This window comes from Echinops telfairi, unplaced genomic scaffold, assembly GCF_000313985.2.
Source record: "Echinops telfairi isolate 266 unplaced genomic scaffold, ASM31398v2 ScPeMD7_4;HRSCAF=17, whole genome shotgun sequence".
NCBI classification, from domain to species: Eukaryota; Metazoa; Chordata; class Mammalia; order Afrosoricida; family Tenrecidae; genus Echinops; species Echinops telfairi.
The window spans coordinates 37,555,371-37,575,930 of NW_022103900.1; the positions used below are offsets into that span (position 1 = coordinate 37,555,371).

Consider the following 20,560-nt stretch of genomic DNA (forward strand, 5'->3'; position numbering starts at 1 on the left):
TAAGAGATTATCTCAGGCTTTGAAGTGTGACAGAATTACTGTGATTTTGATAAATGAATTAAACCATAGGGGGCTCAGTTTTCTCATTTATAAAATAGATGAAATGAAGTTTCTTAGATCATGTGACCTAAGCAGTGGTTCTCAAACAGAACTATGCATCAAGATGTTTCTGGGGCATCTAAGGACAATGGTTGTTGGGTTCCACCCACAAGGCTTCTGGTCCAATATACACAGTGTGCAGAGTGGGATGGGAGTTGGGGAGGTGGGAGGAGAGAGTACAGCAAGATACTAATTTGCATTTATAACAGTATCACAGGTGGTCTGCATGTTTCCAGTGGAAAGCCTCCTTTTGAGATCCACCCTGCAAGCTTTAAATGGAATATTGTGCATGAGTTTAGCAATCTGCTAAATAAATAAGATGGATCTTGGCTGAAAGAAAGAGAATATGAGGAATATGTTTAATTGTGTTTTATTAACTATGAAATGGTATTCGACTGTATGGATCATAAAAAATTATGGATAGCCCTGATAAGACTAGAAATTCCAGAACACTGAATTGTGCTCATGCAGAACCTGTGCATGAATCAAGAGGGAGTTGTGCTAATAGAACAAAGGAATACTGCATGGTTAAAAATCAGAAGTATACATCAGGCTTGTATCCTTCATCATATTTAGCTGTATGCTGAACAAATAATTAGAGAAGCTGCATCATCTTCTTAGACTCTGACTCTTTCCAGGAGCAGAAAGCCTGACATTTCTCCCAAGGAGTTGCTGGTGGTTTCTCATTCCTGGCCGTGTGGTTAGCAGCGGCTCAATGCACAGCCACTGCACCACAAGGGCCTGGCAAGTCTGATCTCTTCAAGGTGTTGAAAAGCAAGGATGTTATTGTGAGGTTTAAAGTGCACTTGACCCAAGCCAGAGAAATGCAATCGCCATATATCCATGTGGAAGTTGGACTTTGAATAAGGAAGACTGGAGACAAATCAATGCATCTAAATCGTGGTGTTGGCAAAGAATATTGACAGGACCATGGACTGCCAACAGACAAACAAATCTGTCTTGGAAGAAGTATAGCCAGAGTGCCCCTTCGAGGCAAAGATGGCGAGACTTATCTCATGTACTTTGGACACGGTATCAGGAGAATCCAGTCTTTGGAGAACTACATCCTGCTTGAGATAGTGCGGGGGCGGTGCAAAAGAGGAAGGCCACCAATGAGATGGATGACATGGTGCTGGCAACAATGGGCTCAAACGTAGGAACAATCGTGGGGATGGGACAGGAACTGGCGGGGTTTCCTTCTGTTGTCCCTCAGCTCACTGTGAGTCAGCACTGATTTGATGGCACCTAACAACAGCAACAACAAATAAAGAAACTTAGAAATAAGTGCTTATGATATACCTGGTGCAGCTACCCAGAGGATATGAGCTCTCCGGCTTTCCTTTCCTTTGAGCTTTGTATGCAAACCGGAAAACATTCTCAATACGTCAGGCTTTTTTTTTTTTTTTCTTCCAACTATGCTCAGTGGAAAAGTAGCAATTGCTTTGTGGTTATAGGTAAGGATAGTTATCCAACCACGCTCATTATAGGAAATTAGCCGAGAGTCCTGGTAACAGACAGACGGAAGAGCAAGAGGAAAAGCCTGGGGGAGTTTCTGACGCCGAAAGTGAAGCTCCTGACGCTTAAAGATCCTGGTGCTCCAAGTAATGAAGACCTGAGAAGAATCCATGTATTTGATTTGCGGTGTTTGAAAAGAATCTTCAAAAAACTCTGGACTGCTGAAAGAACAACTACATCTGTCTTGAAACTTGTGCTCCCTAGCATCGATGCTGGCGAGACCAGTCCCTAGAAAATGTATCATGCTTGGTAAAGGAGCAGGGCAGTGCAATAGGGGAAGAAAAGGTGGATATACCCAGTGGCTTCAACTATGAATTCAAACAGAACAATTCTGAGGATGGGGCAAGATTGGGCAATGCTTTGTTCTGTTGTGCATAGGCTTGCTGTGAGTCCGAACTGACTATGTGACGAATAACAACAATAACAAGGTAAAGATATCTAGACCAAAGTCTGAAATCCCAAGTGTCTATTTGTCCCAAGCCAGATGGAACAGTTCCAAAGCTGGCAGAGATCTACCTTAGCCAAGTGAATAGTCTCTCGTGTAATTGGGGAGTGGGGAGAGGGGGAGAAAGTTCAAAGGAAAGCAGACTCCACTAAGTTTATTATTGTAATGCTGACAAAGCAACCACCGGTTTATATTACTGCTGTGTTATAAACTTCCCATTGTGGTTTCCTTAATGATCATTGCAAATAAAAGCAACTAAAAGATAGCCAATGATCACCATGTAATTCTGAGACAAGGAACAAGTTATAGGGGTAAAGAAACAGTTTCAGCAGAAAGTCTCTGGGCAGCTGTAATGACAACACAACACGGGACCGTTTTCTCGATGTGACCAAACAGCCCCAGTGCCTGCTTGGCTGCTCTCTGAATTAGAGAGTGTCTGGATTCATCATTAAATCTGACTTGAACTCTATAATAGGCTTTCTAGTCATTTAAAATTCTGTGATATGTGGAGTTTGCTTCTTTTTGCTTTAAGCACAAAAAGTAAAAGAAATCATAAAAATTGGGTTGGAATCATCTTGACCTGAACACTATTGGCATTGCTTGTATCAGAAGAGTGCTGTACTTGAAAAACATTGGTACTGGAAACGCATGACCTTATAGCGTTCTATCATGCTTGCCTGTCGTAAACGGTATGAAACATCTATTAGGAACATTATACATGCAGTGTATTAAGGATACTTGAAAAGCTGAATTAGGAATTCTAGTAAGAGATAAGATAAATGTGCATAAAGGCATACAGACAGAAGGTGTAAAGATGAAAGAATGCAATTTCTGACCTGTCAGTAGAATAAGGAGTGGTTGTTGTTTCCCTACAACTATGTTGATTTTAAATAATTCATCCATATTGTTACTCTGTCCACATTTATGACACCACTAAGTACGCGAGAGCCAGAGACCTGCCACAGGATTGTGCTGTGCAGTAGAGGGATCTGATGAGATAAAGACCGAGCAGGTAAGCACGAGCAAGGCAGAGTATTCTGTACTAAGCAACTCAATGAACTCCCGGAAACCTGCGGCCATCTGAGGCAAGAAGATGAAACAAGAGCTGGTACAAGCAGTGAACACGCTTGGCTGCTAAGCAAAGGACGGGCAGTTCTTGTCTACCCCCAGGTACCACAGAAGGAAAATTTGACAATCTTCCAAAATATTCGTTATTGAAAGCCTTACGGGCAAAATTCCTCTCTGACGCACAGGGGTTGTTGCCATGCATTGGAAGCAATTGTAAGCCAATTGTTGGTATGTAAATATGGGGCATGTGTAGACCTTCATGACAAACGATGATATTCCTTCCCACCATATGTTTCAAGAGACTCCAGCTTCCTCCCAATTATATGTATCTCAGTGAGTTTCATGTTGTGTTTTTTCAACTTCTCTGGATATGAATACCGGGTAATTTAGACACATGAAGTATGTCTCTATACAGAAGATAACAAAGTCATCGTTTGGGAGATGCATCCTAAGTCACAAAGAGCTATTAAGATATTGAATAAACAAATCAGTTAGGAAAGATTCTGGAATAGCCAAACAAACTGCCTGGAGGTCAATCCAGCATTTCCTCTTCTATCAAGATCGCTTCTTCTACTCTCTCACCACTAGTGCCCAGAAATCTCAAGGCTACCGTCGTCGTTGGCCTATCCAGGCCTCTCCAGGTGCGCTTCAAGAGTCGAATTGATGGCTTCGTTAAACCCAGTCCTTTGGAAATATCTCTGGAATAAAAAGCGCAGAGAATCTCTGTGTTCTGTTTCCCCTTCTTTAGTAGTGATACGAATCTATTTGCAATGATTCTTCTATGCATTTCTCCTTCATTCTGTCTTTTGCCTTGGGTGTTTTTTTTCTGGAAACATAAGCCTTACAGATATTTTATTGGAATGTATAAATATGAATTAAAACTCCACAATGTTTTGGATTGTGATTCTATTATTTATGCTAGACTTGATGAATTCATTTAACCTTTGTGTGTGTTTGAATTTAGAGATAAAGATAGAAATCCTAGCGTGTTTTCTCTTAATTTCTTCTTCATTATAAAGTCTGATGCTTTAAATGTTAGACATTTCAGAGAGTTAGAGTTTAGAAGATATTTGATCCAGTTTTTTTTTTAATTGCAATCTCGGTCCTGGAATTACATGCCATAATAAAAGTAATTACATTACTGGCAGGTTTTTCTTGTCATTGGGAAGTCTTAAATGGAGGGATGGAAAGAAAGGGGTACAACACAGAGCTTTACATATATTTCCCCCCACTCTCATGGAGATTGACAGCATTCTGTGGCCACTCATTCAGTCATGGTAGAGGGATATAATGACCAAGTCAAAGTGTAGCATTGTTCAGTAGAGACTAAGTAAACCTTGTCAATAAAGAACAAGAAGATTTTGTGGGTCCACAAAATGTATGTGCTAATTTTGTTTTGTTTGTGTTCATTCACTGTAGGGTGTATCTCAGAGGTTTTAGGGTCACCCTCTTGAAGTTGTGTTATGTATTTGTCTGGTTTTCAGTATATGAAACCCAGACTTGATGAACCTAGAGGGACAGCAAGTAGAATAAGGGTTTTGGGGGGTTCGAGGAACAATGGTGTTGGAGGTCTAAAAGGGAGATGATGTCAAGGAGTCCAGGAAGAAAAAGTGTTTGAAGATTGATGTGGTAGCAACTGTACAGTTTTGTTTGATGTGATTGAACTACGGCATGATATGATATATATATTAACCACAATTACTAATAGCTTTTTAAAAAGAAAGGAAACACTTGTGTATTGGTCTTCTTATGAAGAGACACTAATCAACCTGACTAAGTTTCAGGAATTTTGGGGTTATTTTTTGTTCTTGTTTTTGAACCAAAATTTAAAGCACCTTAGAGACAATGATACATCTAGTATAGTAGGTACAACTATATTGAGAATTTGCACATTTTTTGTGACAAGTGCTTTATAAACTCAACCCTGTAAATAAAGCTGTGTTTGGTTGTGTTTTGCTGTGATCCTGTGGTAGTTACATAATCTGGTGCCAATTTGAGAGGATTATGAGTGAAGGGGTAGAGTCTGGTCTGTCAATCAAGATATAGCCAATGAGATCTCTGTGTGGGCATAGCCTTCTGAGAATTCTGGAAAGACCTGTATTTTCCTCCTTGGAGGCCAGAGACACCTCTCTCTCTCTTCTCACTTCCTTGGAGACTCTCTACTGACAAGACTCCCTCCTGGAGAGACGATCTACTGACAAGACACGTGGCATTATGCCCTGGGACCTGGAGAAGCCACATAGACCTGTTAGATTCCCCTGGTGGAAATACCTCGATCCTTGACTTCTTATGAGAAACAATTGACCCCAAAGACTGGTTTGTGATCCAAACCTCTGGAGCCAGAGGAGCCCAGTAGAGAACTCTGTCAGCACTGAGATGCTCAGAATGCCACAGGATCCAGAAGACTTCCAACCCATTGACCTGTGATCTTCTTGCATTCAGCATCATTGCAGGTGTTTCAAGAGTCTGAAATACCACTAGAGATTGGTATTGAACATGTGGGCTAATACTGGACTTATAGACTTGATCTGGACTGGATGGGATCTTTTCTCAATATTCAATTGCTCTTGCATATAAAGCTCTTTCTTATACACATATGAGTCTCTATCAATTTGTTTCTCTACTCTCCCCAGACTAACACAGATCCATGGGATTGTAATCCACTCCTTTCAAGAACTAGATCACCAGACAATCCTTTCTACTTTGTTTTAGTTGAGAAGATCCACTAAAATCTACCCACCTTGGTTAAGTCTGATGGTATGTGACATATCGGTGGCATAGCTTCCAGGATCCTAACAATAGGCAATAGTCACGCCAAGACAAACTGACACGTAATAAGGCTCATGGGGTTAATTGTGAACTCAAATCTGGGATTAGCAGCCAGTCTGAAATTTAAAAAGAAGTCATCTGAACCTAAAGTGTCTGCTCTTCTTAACACACAGTATCATTCATAATAAAAAATAAAATGTCAAATATAATATTTAATAAAGATGTTCCCCTAGCCTTCATTTAAAAAAAATTCATAAATTTTCAGGTCCATCATAACTCTTTGCTTTTGACCTCAGAATGATCTCAGATGAAGGCGTATATTAGGAACTGTTGTTATCATGTGTATTATGCTGTCATCCCCTGGTTTGTGTGATTTTCTTTATTTTAGCAAGAAAAAGAAGCCAAGGAAATTCATTTATTTTTTAATACTATGGAAACAAATGACACTGTTTATCAGAGAGCATGATTCCAATATCTATTACTAATCAACTGGACACTCATAAAGATAGCCCCTCACCCCCAATAAAGCCAAAACTAAAACCAAAAAACTTACTTCCGTTGAACTAATTCCAACTCATAGTGATCCTATAGGTACAAGTGTCTCGTGGGTTTTTGAGGCTGTAATTCCTTACGAGAATAGAAAACCTTGCATTTCTCCTGAGGACTGCCTGTTGGTTTCTAATTGTTGACCTTACAGTTAACAGTCCAACCTGTAACCACTACTCCCTCTGGGCTCAGCTCCTAAATTCTAAAGCCAAAACCAAACTCATTGTCATCCAGTTGATGCTGCCTCCTAGCAACCCTAGAGGATGGCTATGAGTAGAACTGCCTGTGCGAGTTTCTAAGACCGTCACCCTCGGAGGGAGTAGAAGCCTCATCTTTTACCAGAGGAGAGGCTGGTGGGTTTGAACTGTGGCCAGCAGTCCGATGCATAACCACTATGCACCAGGGCTCCTGAAGACAGAAAGCTAAATGGAACGTTGTCTAATTGCAGCTACCTTTGTTTACTGAGTAAATGTGATGCTAGTTGTAGCTTTGGACCATGTCTGTGGATTTAGATCAGCAGATGTCAAGGGAAGGTGGATTTTTAAATTGCAATTGGGGAGGATTATTTGATTTGAGTCTATTTTAGCATATCATTACTTCACAAAATCCTCCTTTCTGTCTAGAGTCATAAGTAAGGTGGGGCTTTCTACTCCTTTGAAGAGACACCGTCTCGGGACCTCACAGGGTCAGTTCTACCCTGTCTTATTGGCTACGATGCGTTGGCATCTACTAGATGGCAGCGAGTTTGTTTCTTTTGATTCATGTACAGATTTAGATCACAGACTTTGGATTTTGAGAGGTCTGAATTGAATCTCTAACACTTACTGGTTGTATCAGGTAGAGCAGCATTTATCCTACTAAACCATGGAGTTCATTTCTGTGGAAAGCATATAAAAAAAGCTATCTCATGGGAATATAGGTATTCAGTAGGAGGATCTATGAATTCACACTCCTTATCACTCTGCAGTACATGAAGTAAACAAATTAACACTATTTGGATCTTAAATTTAAGCAAATATTACTCTCTCTCCACATTTCGGACAATTTTTGTCTTGTATTTTTTGACCTTACCATTCCTTTTTTCTTTGGTGAGCTCCACAAGGTATCTTTCTGTTTGCTTCTCCCTTTGTCTATTCTCTGTTCATATTTCAAAATCCATGAGGGTAAGTCATACTGTAAACTAGTACGTCTTCACTAACATAGCAAAGAAAACCCTATTCACAATTGGGGCTAGAGCCACAAAGGGTTAGGCATAGGTTTAGGATTAGATTACAGATTTTGGAGGACTCTTGCAATCAATAACATTCCACCTTTAGCCACACACATGTATATCCTTCCCACGTGCAAGACACATTCATTCTATCACATCATCTTAAAAATCTAAAACCAGCTCAAGTCCCAAATTTCATTTCTGGAATCATTTGCATCCCAAAGGCACTTTTTGCTTTAATTGTAAGATGTTCAATATTGGTGACATCACTCTGATCAACCTCCCAGGTGGACTTCATGTGTCAGTGACTTTTGTGAAACCAGTTGACCCAAGATGCTAGTGGCCTACTGGTTAGGGAAGGAGCGAGCTCGTTTGTGGCATCTGAGCAGATGGTCACATCTCTTCTCGGGCAATGCTGCGTCAGTTGGTACAAGATAAATGAGCCACCTATCATTCTGGTTACCCAGTAACATGACAGAAAATGGATGCACGGTGGAAAAAAGATAAACCATCCAGAAGGCCAAAACGTTAATAATAAATAGATTTTAAATCATTGGAATTGTGTGCAAATTAGTGCCCAGATAATCATTTGAGCATAGCTTCAGAATAGAAGCTGGGGACTTGATCTAAGAATGGGGATCTTTCTGAAGGCCCAGACCCTCAGCGACCAGTTATCAACATCCATGAATTCAGAATGGCCAGCTATCCAGTTACCATGAAAAAGTCAACATACAGGCATCTGACTGATTGAAAGAAGCATAAATTGTTTTGGAATGTGTTTCCCTACTAAGGTCTTTCTCTTAACCTCTTTCCACTTAATAAAGATGTTAAATCATAAAGATGTAAGCTAACAAGTTTCTACCAACAGTCTTGAATATGAACAGTTCTGAAATAAATGAGACTCACAATTAGAGATGAGACTCACAGTTAGAAGGTGAAAAGATGGTAGCAAAGGCAGACCTGGGAGGAATTAAGCAGAGGCCCCCATAAGGAACAGGAACTCAGGGATAAGGGGAGACATGTCTATCTGATGAGAATTGAACATGCTTTTAGGAGAAGTGCTAAGTAGAATTCACAGGAGAAAAATGAGGCATTTAGCTCCTCTAATATTATTTAAAACTTCTAAAACCCACAAGGGCATTTCTACTCTGTGACTATGTAGCAGAATCACTCAATGTCAGTGAGTTTTTGAGAAGCAGAATTAGCATAAACTGTAGAATTAAGGATTCTTTATCCTGGTTCTGGACCTGGCTTATGTCTACATGCCTTTCCAAAGCCACTTTACCTCTCAGAGACCCCAAGGATGTATGCTTTTCAAAACCACCTGCCCAGTCCAAGTACCTAGTAGACACTCAATCAGTGCAGGCTAAGGGAATAAGTAACTGATATATCATGATGAAGACCCATGAGTGGCACAAGCAGTATGCACCAGAATACAACAGGATTGAAGGTGTGAGCCCACCCACTCCTCTGTGGGAGCAAGAGGTGGTAGTCAGCATCTAAAACATTTACTATCTCGGAGACCCTGTGGAGCAGTTCTACTCCCTCCGGTCGGATTGCCATGAGTTGGGATGCTAAATGACATAAAATAAAGATAGAAAGTAAAGAACTTCCCAGAACACAGAATAAATCATGTCTGTTCGGGTGAAATGGACTTGTGTTGCGGATGTGCAATATTCTTTTTCTGGGTTTGCTCAGCAAAATCTGGGTTGACACTTCCTGTTCCAATGTAATTGTGAATTGAGCCATCTTTTTGTGCTAAAAAATGCCTCATTTTGAGCGATAAATTATATTGTCAATGCACGTTTAGGGGATATCAATTCAAGAGAAGCGTGTTCTCATTAACTCAGGAGAGAACAAGGCTAAGGAATCAAAGTGGCTCTCCAGTCTGTTTGTGAATATGGAATGGGTATTGATATTAATCAGTTGTGGGTAATTCTTAGTCAAATGTTAATTCTGGAGATTTCTGAGGTTTACTCAAGAGTGTGAAGTTTAAACATAATGTAAGTTTAAACAATAGATAATGTTGACTGTGAGCCTCCAATGGTTTTATAATTTCACAGTCTATAATATGAGGCAAGAATGCAGGAAGGAGAGAAACTCTAACTGAGGTTTATGAAGACAATCAATGCCAGGGCTTGTATGCCTCAATCAATTATTATTAAGGAGAAGGATAGTCTACTTGGGGGAAGATGCTCTGTAGACTATGGAACAGCAAAGAGAAGAATGCATGTGGTTCAGAGGAACTAACCAGCTTTCTTATGTGATCAAAATATATATAGGGGCTGTAAGATTAAACCCTCATCTTTGAGTACTTTTAAATTTGTACACAAATAGATTTTCCAACAATATTTCAGAAGCTTTCGAAGTAGGGGAAGACTTACAGATTCCAGTGGTTTTAGATGCATGCTATTATTTGCGTATACCACTCTGAGCTCCTTGGTTGGACTGTGTGCACAGATAAGCCGTACATCACAGCCTCTTGCATCTCTCCATGCACTACCACTGGTTCAGCACATAGATAACTGGCTGTCTCATTCAATATATTTCGATCGTTAACACTGTACTTACAGCTTTTTCTGACTCCACTCTACTCATTACACTTTTGTAAATTATCTCTCACCTTTTAGCATTCCATTGAAAATCTAATTTTAGGCCCAATTTGAAATTTCTGATTGAATCCCTCCAAGAAGGGATTTTTCCACACCTGGTCTCCCTGTACACTCTAGTATCTATTATCTAATCTCTATGACTAATAACAATGATTTTGGAGGTTTGTTACAATCCCTATAAATGTTGCTTTTATTTTTAATCATTTTATCGGGGGCTCATACAACTCTTATCACAATCCATACATCCATCCATTGTGTCAATCACATTTGTACATTTGTTGCTCTCATCATTCTCAAAACATTTGCTTTTTGCTTGGGCCCTTAGTATCAGCTCCTCATTTTCCCCTCTCCCTCCCTACACACCCCTCCCTCATGAACCCTTGATAATTTATAAATTATTATTTTTGTCATACCTTACACTAACCGATGTCTCCCTTCACCCACTTTTCTGTTGTCCATCCCCCAGGGAGGAGGTTACATGTAGATCCTTGTAATAGGCTCCCCCTTTCCACCCCGCCCTCCCTCCACCTTCCCAATATGGCCACTCTCAAAATGCTGCTGCTTATAAACTAATCTGGCCCTTAAAACTGAAGAGGGTGAACTTTGAAGACCAAGAGATCAACCTGATTTTTTTTTTGTGAGGTCAACCTGATTTATAAGTCCATCTCTTCACTCTGCCTTGTACAAGTGAATGTGCAAATTATTAGCATGGCTGCCTTGTTTTACAATTATAAAATCTAAATATTCTCTGGAATCACTGTTTCATCAGTACATATTTTACTTGAAATCCATGCAATATTTGCTGCATTTGTTAGGTGCTAGCCTCCGTCCTTAGCTCATTGAGGCTGTCTCCACATAGCAGAATAGTTGCTCATTAATATGTTCCTGAAAACATTTTTCAAAGATTAAATACAAAATTATGCTCTTAAATATGCTGTTCACAGATTACTACCGATGACCTGCCTGTATTGGCAGACACTTTAAAGCAGTCATTGCTGACTTGATGACACTGTGGTGGAAAGGGCTCATCAGACCTAAATTGGAAGATCGCAAAGATGCTGCGAAGATGATTCGAGAGTCACATTTTGGCGAAAGGGCTGGATGAATGCAAGATGCTCTTCGATTCGTCCCCATGGATCATTTAGTCACATAATATCTCTTTTCACCTTTCACAGATTGAAGAATATAAACCAATCATGCACTTTTAAAGCTTAAGTTCAAATAGGGGCCAGTTTTGCTTTGCATTATAGGAAGAAATTGTTCTTTTCAATGATACAAATGCTGCTTTAAACAATCAGTATATGAGGCGTGACAATGATATGGTGCCATACTATAAAAAACACTGCATTTCTGCAAAGAAGATTTCATGCCATTTATATTTTCCAGTATCTCTGACCATTAACAAGTTGCCATTGAGTTTGATTCTGACTCATGACAACCCTGTAAAACCACTGTAGGTTTTTTGTTGTTATTGTTGTTTTGTTTAAGTAGCTATCCTTAGTTATCTTCCAAGGTGCCTCTGGGTGGATTCAAAACTCTAAATTTTCTAATAACAGCTCAGCACACTAGCCACGGATTTCCATGAATACTTCTACGACAATGCAAATGTGAATCAATGGTCATTAGATACCAAACACTTTTAAGTAATTTAAAATGCTTATATCAATAATCAGTAACATTCCCAACCAGTGTGTTTAAATATGGTCCATAATAGAAAACACGGATGAGTCACACAAGTTGGAAATGTAAAGAGAAATGCTCATTCGTGCATATATAAAGAAATAAATATACACTGAAATTAAGACAGTGGGGTGCAATATTCATAGTGTCTTTTGCTTACAGTTTTAATTTATATATGTATAAATATAATGCATCATCTACATACAGAGGAAAATGAAATATAATTTTCAGAGTTTAAATAATCTGGATGAATTACTGTGTTTACCAAATAAATATGCCTTTAAATATTTTAATATATATTAAAACACACATGCTCTATATTTTTACATATTTGTTTCATTTGGAAATATATCTGTGATTTTATGATGCAATTAACATGGGTAAAAGTCTCGATGCATATGGAATTTCTTTATGGCAATTTAAAAGAGAAAATTAATGTTCTGAAAAGTGCTATTTGTCAATACTAAAATCTACTAAGGCATATGTATCTAAGTAATTCAGTTAATATAGCAATTGAAGAGGTTGCTGCTTCCTGTGGTTGAACTCACTAAAATGCAAAGCCCACTAAACATAGACATTCTCTCTATAAAATCCATCAATGAAGTCCTCCCTAATCAAACCCCCAGTAATATTCCCTTTAGTAGAACGAATCACCTTTATAAATTACCTCATAAATAATCTGAAGAGCACGTATCACACTGTACTGTAATACATTTTTTCACCTTTCTTTTCACCCAATCAGAGTGAATTTAGAAAACAAGCAGAGACTAAATTTTTTTGGTTGTTGTTAAATGATCAGTTGTTAAATGACAAGAAATAGTAGCTTCTGTGACAGCAATAGCATTTCCCCAACCGCATATCACACTCAATATGCAATGCTGCCTCATATCCTCATTCCTCAACCTCCCACCACACTGAACACACAATTCTGCCTTCTTACTTCCTTCCCCAAATTCACGCCACTCTCAATACACAATGCTGCCTTATTCCTCCTAGGAAGATGGGCAGCTCTTCCTGAGAGAGATTCCCCCTGCCTGCCACTTGCTCAGTGTTTGTCCTGTAACCAGGTCACGATGTACTTTGGATCTGCAAGCACGATGCTATTTCTGCAAGGATGCGTCTTTAGTTCTTGGCTGTGACAAGTAAGATTTCCGTGTTACTGGTCCTCCTGATCTTACCTTGGAGGGAAAAGGCTGTAGAGAGAGTTGGAGAGTAGCAGGTAAGATTAGACCTACTAGATGAAGGATGCCAGGAAAGGTATGGGGAAATGGGAAAAAGTACAACTTTCAGATTTGGGGCATTAATGTAGGTACATTATTACTCATCTAATACCCAATCCATCCTAAATAGGAGTAGAGTGACTTTCAAATGGAATATAGTAAAAAGTATAATACATCAAATTAAGTCAACAAACTAAATTCAATACACAGCATGTTTTTTCTGTGACAAATATCATCTTGGTTAACATTGCTATTGTATGAGGGGGTACCCCCGTCTGAAACAGAAAAAAAGCTCCCCTGGGCAGAGCTTTTGTAGTATGCAGTTTTCCCACTAGGTATGCATCTAGCAACTCCCTTTGAGTTAGTGCACCCAGTGGCATTGCTTGGGAAGGTTCTCGCTGGTCACATCGATTTTTTTCGTAAAACCCGTTTCGCTAGGACCTCATTTTTTTGTGATGGCTGATTTAAGACCATAGCATGCAGCTGTGAAACTTTGCTTTCTGCTCAGAAAATATCCTGCAGTAACTGTTGTGAGGCTGAACACAGCTTACAGGGATAATGCTATAGGAAAAAACTCAAGTGTATGAGTTTTCTCATTTCAAAACAGGTGAAATGTTGATTGATGACAAACCTCATTTTGGATGATTGTCAACTTCCCAAAAGGATGAAAATGTCAACAAAAGTCATGCAGATGTGCTTGAAGACCAACGATAGAACATTGAAGAGATGGGGAGATTACCTGGACTATCTTGGAGCTTGGTTCAGCAAATTATAATGGAAGATTTGGAAATGAGAAGAGTCACTGGGAAACTTGTGCCTCAAGTTCTGACTTACCCGGGAAAACCGCATCGAGTAGAAACACGCTGTGATTTGAAAGAACAGCTCCAAAGCAACCCAAACTTCTTCCCCAAGTTCATTACTGGTGACAAGACATGGTGCTACTCTTCTGACCCTGAAAGCCAACATCAATCAACCAGTGGAAATTGCCATTATCACCTCACCCAAGAAAAACCTCCTCAAGTGAAATCAAAGATCAAGATAGTACTCATTTGTTTTTTTATGTGAGGGGGATAGTGCACTTGGAGTTATTTCCACCAGGTCAGACTGTTAATCTGGCTTTCTATTTTGAGGTTCTGAAAAGATTGTGTAACAGTGTGCAACCAAAAAAACCTGACATGGCAGATGGAAACTGACTTTGCCACCACACACGGCCATTTCAGTGCACCAGTTTTTGGCAAAAAAAATCATGCTTCTCTTGCCCCCCACACTTTACTCATCTGACCTCACTCTGAGTGACCTCTTTTTGTTTCCATAAGAGGAAAGAGAGAAAAATAGAAAGATTGCAATTTGATGACATAGATGAGGTAAAGATAAAAACAAGTGAGGTTCTGTCAGCCATCCAAACAAATGAGTATGAAAAATATTTCCAAGAAAGAAATGTAGATTTGACAAATGTATTAAGTGTAATGAAGAGTACTTTGAAGGTGATACGGTTATTTTGTAAAAAAAAAAAAAATTTAAATATATAACTTTAAAAAAATCAGTTTGGGGCGTACCCCCTCATATATAACTTTCCACAATTGATATGCTTGCTGAAAGTGAGGAGGACTTGAAACACTTGCTGATGATCAAGGATGGCAGCCTTCAGGATGGATTACAACTCAATGTCAAGAAGACCAAAATCCTCAGAACTGGACCGATAGGTAACATCATGATAAATGGAGAAAAAGTTGAAATTGCCAGGAATTTTGTCTTACTTGGGTCCACAGTCAATGTTCAAGGAAGCAGCAGTCAAGAGACCCAAAGATAAGCTGCATTAGGTGAATCTGCTGCACAATACCTTTTTAGAGTACTGAAAATCAAGAATGTTATTTTAAGGACTGAGGTGTGCCTGACCCAAGCTATGGTATGGTCAATTGTCTCATATACATGTGAAAGTTGGACATTGAATAAAGAAGGCTGAAAAAAAATAGATGCCTTTGAATTGTGGTACTGGAGTAAAATATTGAAGTATCATGGATTGGTGAAAGGACAAAGCAATTTGTCTTGGAAGAAGTAGAATGCTCCTTAGAGGCAAGGCTTCACCTTACATACTTTGGGCATGTCAGAAAAGACCAGCTCCTGGGGAGGAACATCAGGCTTGGTAAAGTGGAGGGGCAGAGAAAGAGAGGAAGCCCCTCAAGGAGGTGGACTGACACCTTGGCTGCAACAGTGGCTCCAGCATCGGGACAATTATGAGGACGCCGCAGGACTGCAGCGCAGGGCCATGTTTTGTTCTGTCGTGCATTGGGTCACTGTGGGTCAGAATCAGCTTCATGGTGACTACAACAACAACAACAATTGACTAGAAATCTGGCTTTATGGATAGACTGCCTTGCCTATGCTGATCAATTTTCCAGGGTCATACAAGCTTGTGCTGACTCCTGGCTCTCCACTAGGGTTTTTGAGTATCTACAAAGTCTCTCAGTCATATTGATAGAAACACAACAATGAAGAAAGAGCAGGAGCATGGGGCAGATATCCAAGAGCCCCTAATTTGAGCCGCAGGTCCATCACCATGAAGCCCTGTGCCCTTAGGTGGTTACTGAACCTCTTTACTCAGTTTTCCTTTCTGAGAAATGGAAAGAAAAATGTTTTCTCCTGTTGGATAATTGGAAAATTAGAGGGGATATATAGAATATGCCTGTCACACAGAATGCACTAAAAAATTGACATTTATTAGCCAACCTTGCTTTACATTAATCTAGTTGGTCATATACGCTGTATATTATACAGGAAGAGAATGCTCCAACCTCTACATGCCAGAATAATGAAAACTAGGCATTTGTGTGGCTTGGCCTTAGAAACTATCTGAATGCTCAAACCGTGAGAATTGAGAATGGCTACTGAGCTAAAATGAACACAGTTTAACCATGTAAATATGTGACTTGGATATATGATGTTCTTATAAGAAACTATCTAATGTTCACTCTTCACATAAGACAAAAGAAAAATGATCCGCTGGTTAAGTGTTTGAATAAGCCAAGTGTTGTGTGTGGATAGCCCTTTCAACACACATAAATGTGTAAACACATACATCTATGTACTTGCAACATCTTAGATACATAGCACTCACCATGGTCACAATATGCCAGTAGTACTCTTTAAGGGAGATGAAAATAGGGTGATCAATGATTTCTATGAAAGCATGGTTATGGACAACCGGAAAGCTCAGCCTAGTCAAAAATCTCTGGGGAAAGCCTGAAAGCAGATATCTGAAAAATGCATTATCTGCAAAATCAAGAAGCCAGAAGCAATATTGATTTGGACTGCCATTTTGAGATCCCAGACTCATGTGATCTGGGATATACTGAGTATAGGTGCAGTCTATGGTAGTATATGAACAACAAGCTACCAGAAACTTAGGCTTGACTCAGAAGGTGGCATAGAACAAGTGAGTTCATTGCTGATGCCAGAAGAATCTTGACAGAAAACAGAGAATGCCAGACAGATGTTTACTTGTGATGTTCTAGCTGTGCCAAGGCATATGGCTTTGTGAATTACAACAAACTATGGATGGCCCTAAGAAGAATGGGAATTCTATAATTCTACATTGTGCTCATGTGGAACCTGTACACTGATTGACAGGCAGTTGGGAAAATAGGACGATAGAATACTGTATAGTTTAAAATCAGGAAATGTTAGGTTTGTATCCTTGCACTATGCTTATTCAATCTGGATGCTGAGCAAATAAACAGAGAAGCCATTATGGCAATCCATCTCCTTGATGGTCTGTTTCTTTTTCCCGGCCCCTCTACTTTACCAAACATGATGTCCTTCTCCAGGGACTGATCTCTCCTGATAATATGTCCAACGTCTGTAAAACCTACTCTTGTCATCTTTGCCTCCAAGGAGCACTCTGACCATATTTCATCCGAAACAGAACAGTTCATCCTTGAGTGCCGCAATTCAAACGGCTCTTTTTTCTTTGGTCTTCCTTATTCAATGTCCAATCTTCGATATGCAAATGACACAACCTTGCTTGCTGAAAGTGAGGAGGAATTGAAGCACTTTCAGATGAAGATCAAGAACTTCAGCCTTCAGAATGGATTACAACTAAATGTAAAGAAGACAAATTTTTTACGACTGAATCACAATGGGCAATTATGATAAACAGAAAACAGATTGAAGTTTCAAGGATTTCATTTTTCTTGGATCCAGAATCATTGCTCATGAAGCAGCAGTCATGAAATCAAGAGACAAGTTGCATTGGTTAAATGTGCTGCACAAAACCTCTTTAAAGTGTTGAAAAGTAAGGATGCTACTTTGAAGACTAAGGTCCACCTGACCCAAGCAATAGTCTTTTCTTAAATGCATGTGAAAGTTGGGCATTTAATAAGGAATACTAGGAAAGAATTGATGCATTTGAATTACGGTGCTAGTGAAAAATATTGCAAGTACTATGAACTGTCAGAAGAACGAACAGATCTGTCTTGAAAGAAGTAGAGTCAGAATGCATCTTAGAAGCAAGGATGGAGAGACTGTGTCTCAAATACTTTGGACATATAATGAGAGGCGAATCCCTGGAAAAGAGCACCATGTTTGGTATAGTAGAGGAGCAGGCATGGTTTGACACGGTGGCTGTAACAATGAGCTCAGAAGTAACAATTGTGAGGATGGCATAGAACTGGGTGGTGTTTCGTTCTGTTGCCACAACTTATGGGTTGGATCCGGAATGACAGTGTCTAACAACAGCCACAGGTAGAAAAATTCTGGCTGGTCACCTCTGCCACCTTCAGTGATTTTGATAAATTTCCTCCACCACTAGAAGCAGGGCAGAAATGTAAGGAGGAAAAGGTGGCTCTCTTCATTTTCACGATCTGTGTCACTGTAATAACATAAGGTCCATGTGTGTCCATGTGCTCCTTAAATGGGCATATCTGTGTGTCTTTACTAGTGTCTCTGGCTGAGTATTTGGGGTTGGAACAATGTCTTCCATCTACACATTTGCTTTGTGATGAAGGTCACATAGAGTGTCAATCCTGAAGAGTCTCATAGGAGATTCCAGAATCACTAGTCTTACTCATGAGTGCGGTTGCTGGTATGTCTAGTCGGCCTTTTCCTTCCAGATGTTTTAACAGGGAGCAAGGTAGACTCACTGGTTTGGCACTGTCGGCTTCCAGATGCAGCTGGTGATGAACACGGCTTGACTTCAGTCACAGATACTTAGCTTCACAGCTCCACTTTTTCTCCTTGGTGCAGACAAGACCCTGAGTAAATGTCAGCCCCTCTCTGTTTTGTCATCTGGGCTCTCTTTAGAGGAGGATCTTTTCTAGTGCTGCTCATCAGTGCTTTCTCATCCCTTAGTGCCAGTTTCACTGTCTGTAGCCATTTCAATCTAAGTAGATGCTCAGCACCTCTGCCCACTATAATTATGCTAACAACATCGTGCCAGCTACGCTCAAAAGTGTCCTGACTTCCCTTTGTTCTCATGGAGTGCAATTTCCCCTTGAAATCCATAGCTTTTGTCTTTATAGGTCATTTCCTTTAATACTGACTGGTCTTAGAAATCAAGGCGTTTTACCTGAAAGGAGGTTTCATGTCTGTGCCCCCTGGAAGCACCCAGAGATGAAAGAATGAACATACTAGGAGCATTATAGTTGAGAGAGATAATAGCAACTTAGGGAACTGAGAACCCTTTGGCGAGGTTTTTAGATGCAGTGACTGGGGCTGACTGTGGTAGTAGCTCCTGACATGGAATTGGAACTTTTGCAGCCCAGGGGTAAGTCTGGCATGACATGGTGCTGCGCTGGGATCTGGGGTCTGGCTATGTGCTCCAGCAATTCTGACTAAACTTCACAAAATTAATGATCCTTCATATTTCCTCTGTCGGGTCAGTACGAAATCAGCACTTTAACAGATGATCTAGCAGCAGCAAGGTCTCATTTGTACGTATGTTTCTGATCTTCTCTCTGCTGCCACTACGTGGTGTTGTTGTTGTTAGGTGCCATCACCCTGGTTCTCACCCTTAGCGGACCTTATTCACAAAAGGACAAAACCCTACCTGGTCCTGTGACATCCTCACAAATATTCGTATGCCTGAGCCTGCTGTTGAAGCCACGGTATCAATCTATCCCTCTTGTTCTCTGCCCCTCCACTTTAGCAAACACGACGTCCCTCTCCAGGGACTGGTCTCTCCTGATAATACAGTGAACCCTCGTTTATCACGGTTAATCGGTTCTAGACCCTACCGTGATAAATGAAATTCCGCGAAGTAGGATTCCTTATTTGTAAATCAAATATTTTCGTAGTTAGAGCATAGAGGACATGAAAAAACACCCTTTAGTCACCATTACACTCATATTACCCAATTTATTAAACGAAAAAGGGAAAATACAGTAAAACATTTTGGACGTTACAATTATCATTTATTATTTATTATATTATTTATGGCATCAAGCGTGTACAGTATGAGCCAATCAGTGGCAGTAATGACAGAGCATGCGCTGTTACGCAAAAACCGCGATAGAGTGAAGCCACGGAAGTCAAAGCGCGAAGTGGCAAGGGTTCACTGTATGTCCAAAGTTTGTAAGATAGTCTTTCCATCCTCACCTCTAAAGAACATTCTAGCCACAGTTAAAAGACAAATCAGTTTGTTCTTTTAGCAAGCCATGGTACTTTGAATAATCGTCTCCAGCGCTGCAATTCAAATGTATCTATTCTTCTTCGATCTTCTTTATTCAATGTCCAACTTTCACACGTGTATGAGGCAATTCACAATACCATGGCTTGGGTCAGATGCACCTTAGTCCTCAAAGTAACAACCATGCTGTTCAATATTTTAAAGAGGACTTTTGCAGCAGATTTACCTATGCAACTTGTCTTTTGATCTCTTGATTGCTGCTTCCATATGCATTGGTTGTGGATCCAAGCAAGATGAAATCCTTGACAACTTCAACCTTGTCTCCATTTATTATGATGTTGCCTATGGATCCAGTCTGTGCTTGTGAGTTTGACCTCTGGAGTCAGAGTCAGGGCTTACAGTCATAAGAACTTCAACAAGTTGCTTAATGTCTTCCAAGCTTTATTGCCTCACTATAGAAACAAATGAAATTATTGAAGCTTATAAAGTTGATGTTAATATTATGCTTTATACCTCAAGATGTGCATAAAGCAGAGTCAAAATTATTGCTACTAATGCTTAGTTTCTCTATGTATGAGTTTATTTCAAACAAAATATGTTTAGACATGTTTGTGTGACCCATTGAGTGCGGCAGACAAGTTATCTCAGTAATATATTTATCTTAGTCTTCCTACAGAGCCTTCAAAAATATCTCCCAAAACTTAAAAGGCCCATTTAAAATAGAGGCTTCAGAGGGGGACTGTTGGGTCAGTTAAATCCAAAGCAAGAGGTCAG

General features: G+C 39.8%; 1 protein-coding gene across 1 annotated transcript in view; it reads left to right on the forward strand.

The window, feature by feature from the left end:
• CNTNAP5 (contactin associated protein family member 5) overlaps window positions 1-20,560 on the forward strand; it is a 1,132,484-nt gene that overhangs the window by 336,267 nt on the left and 775,657 nt on the right. The window contains exon 3 of the mRNA XM_030887885.2: window positions 1,280-1,290. Coding sequence (XP_030743745.1) covers window positions 1,280-1,290 — 11 coding nt within the window. The remainder of the gene's footprint in view (window positions 1-1,279; window positions 1,291-20,560) is intronic.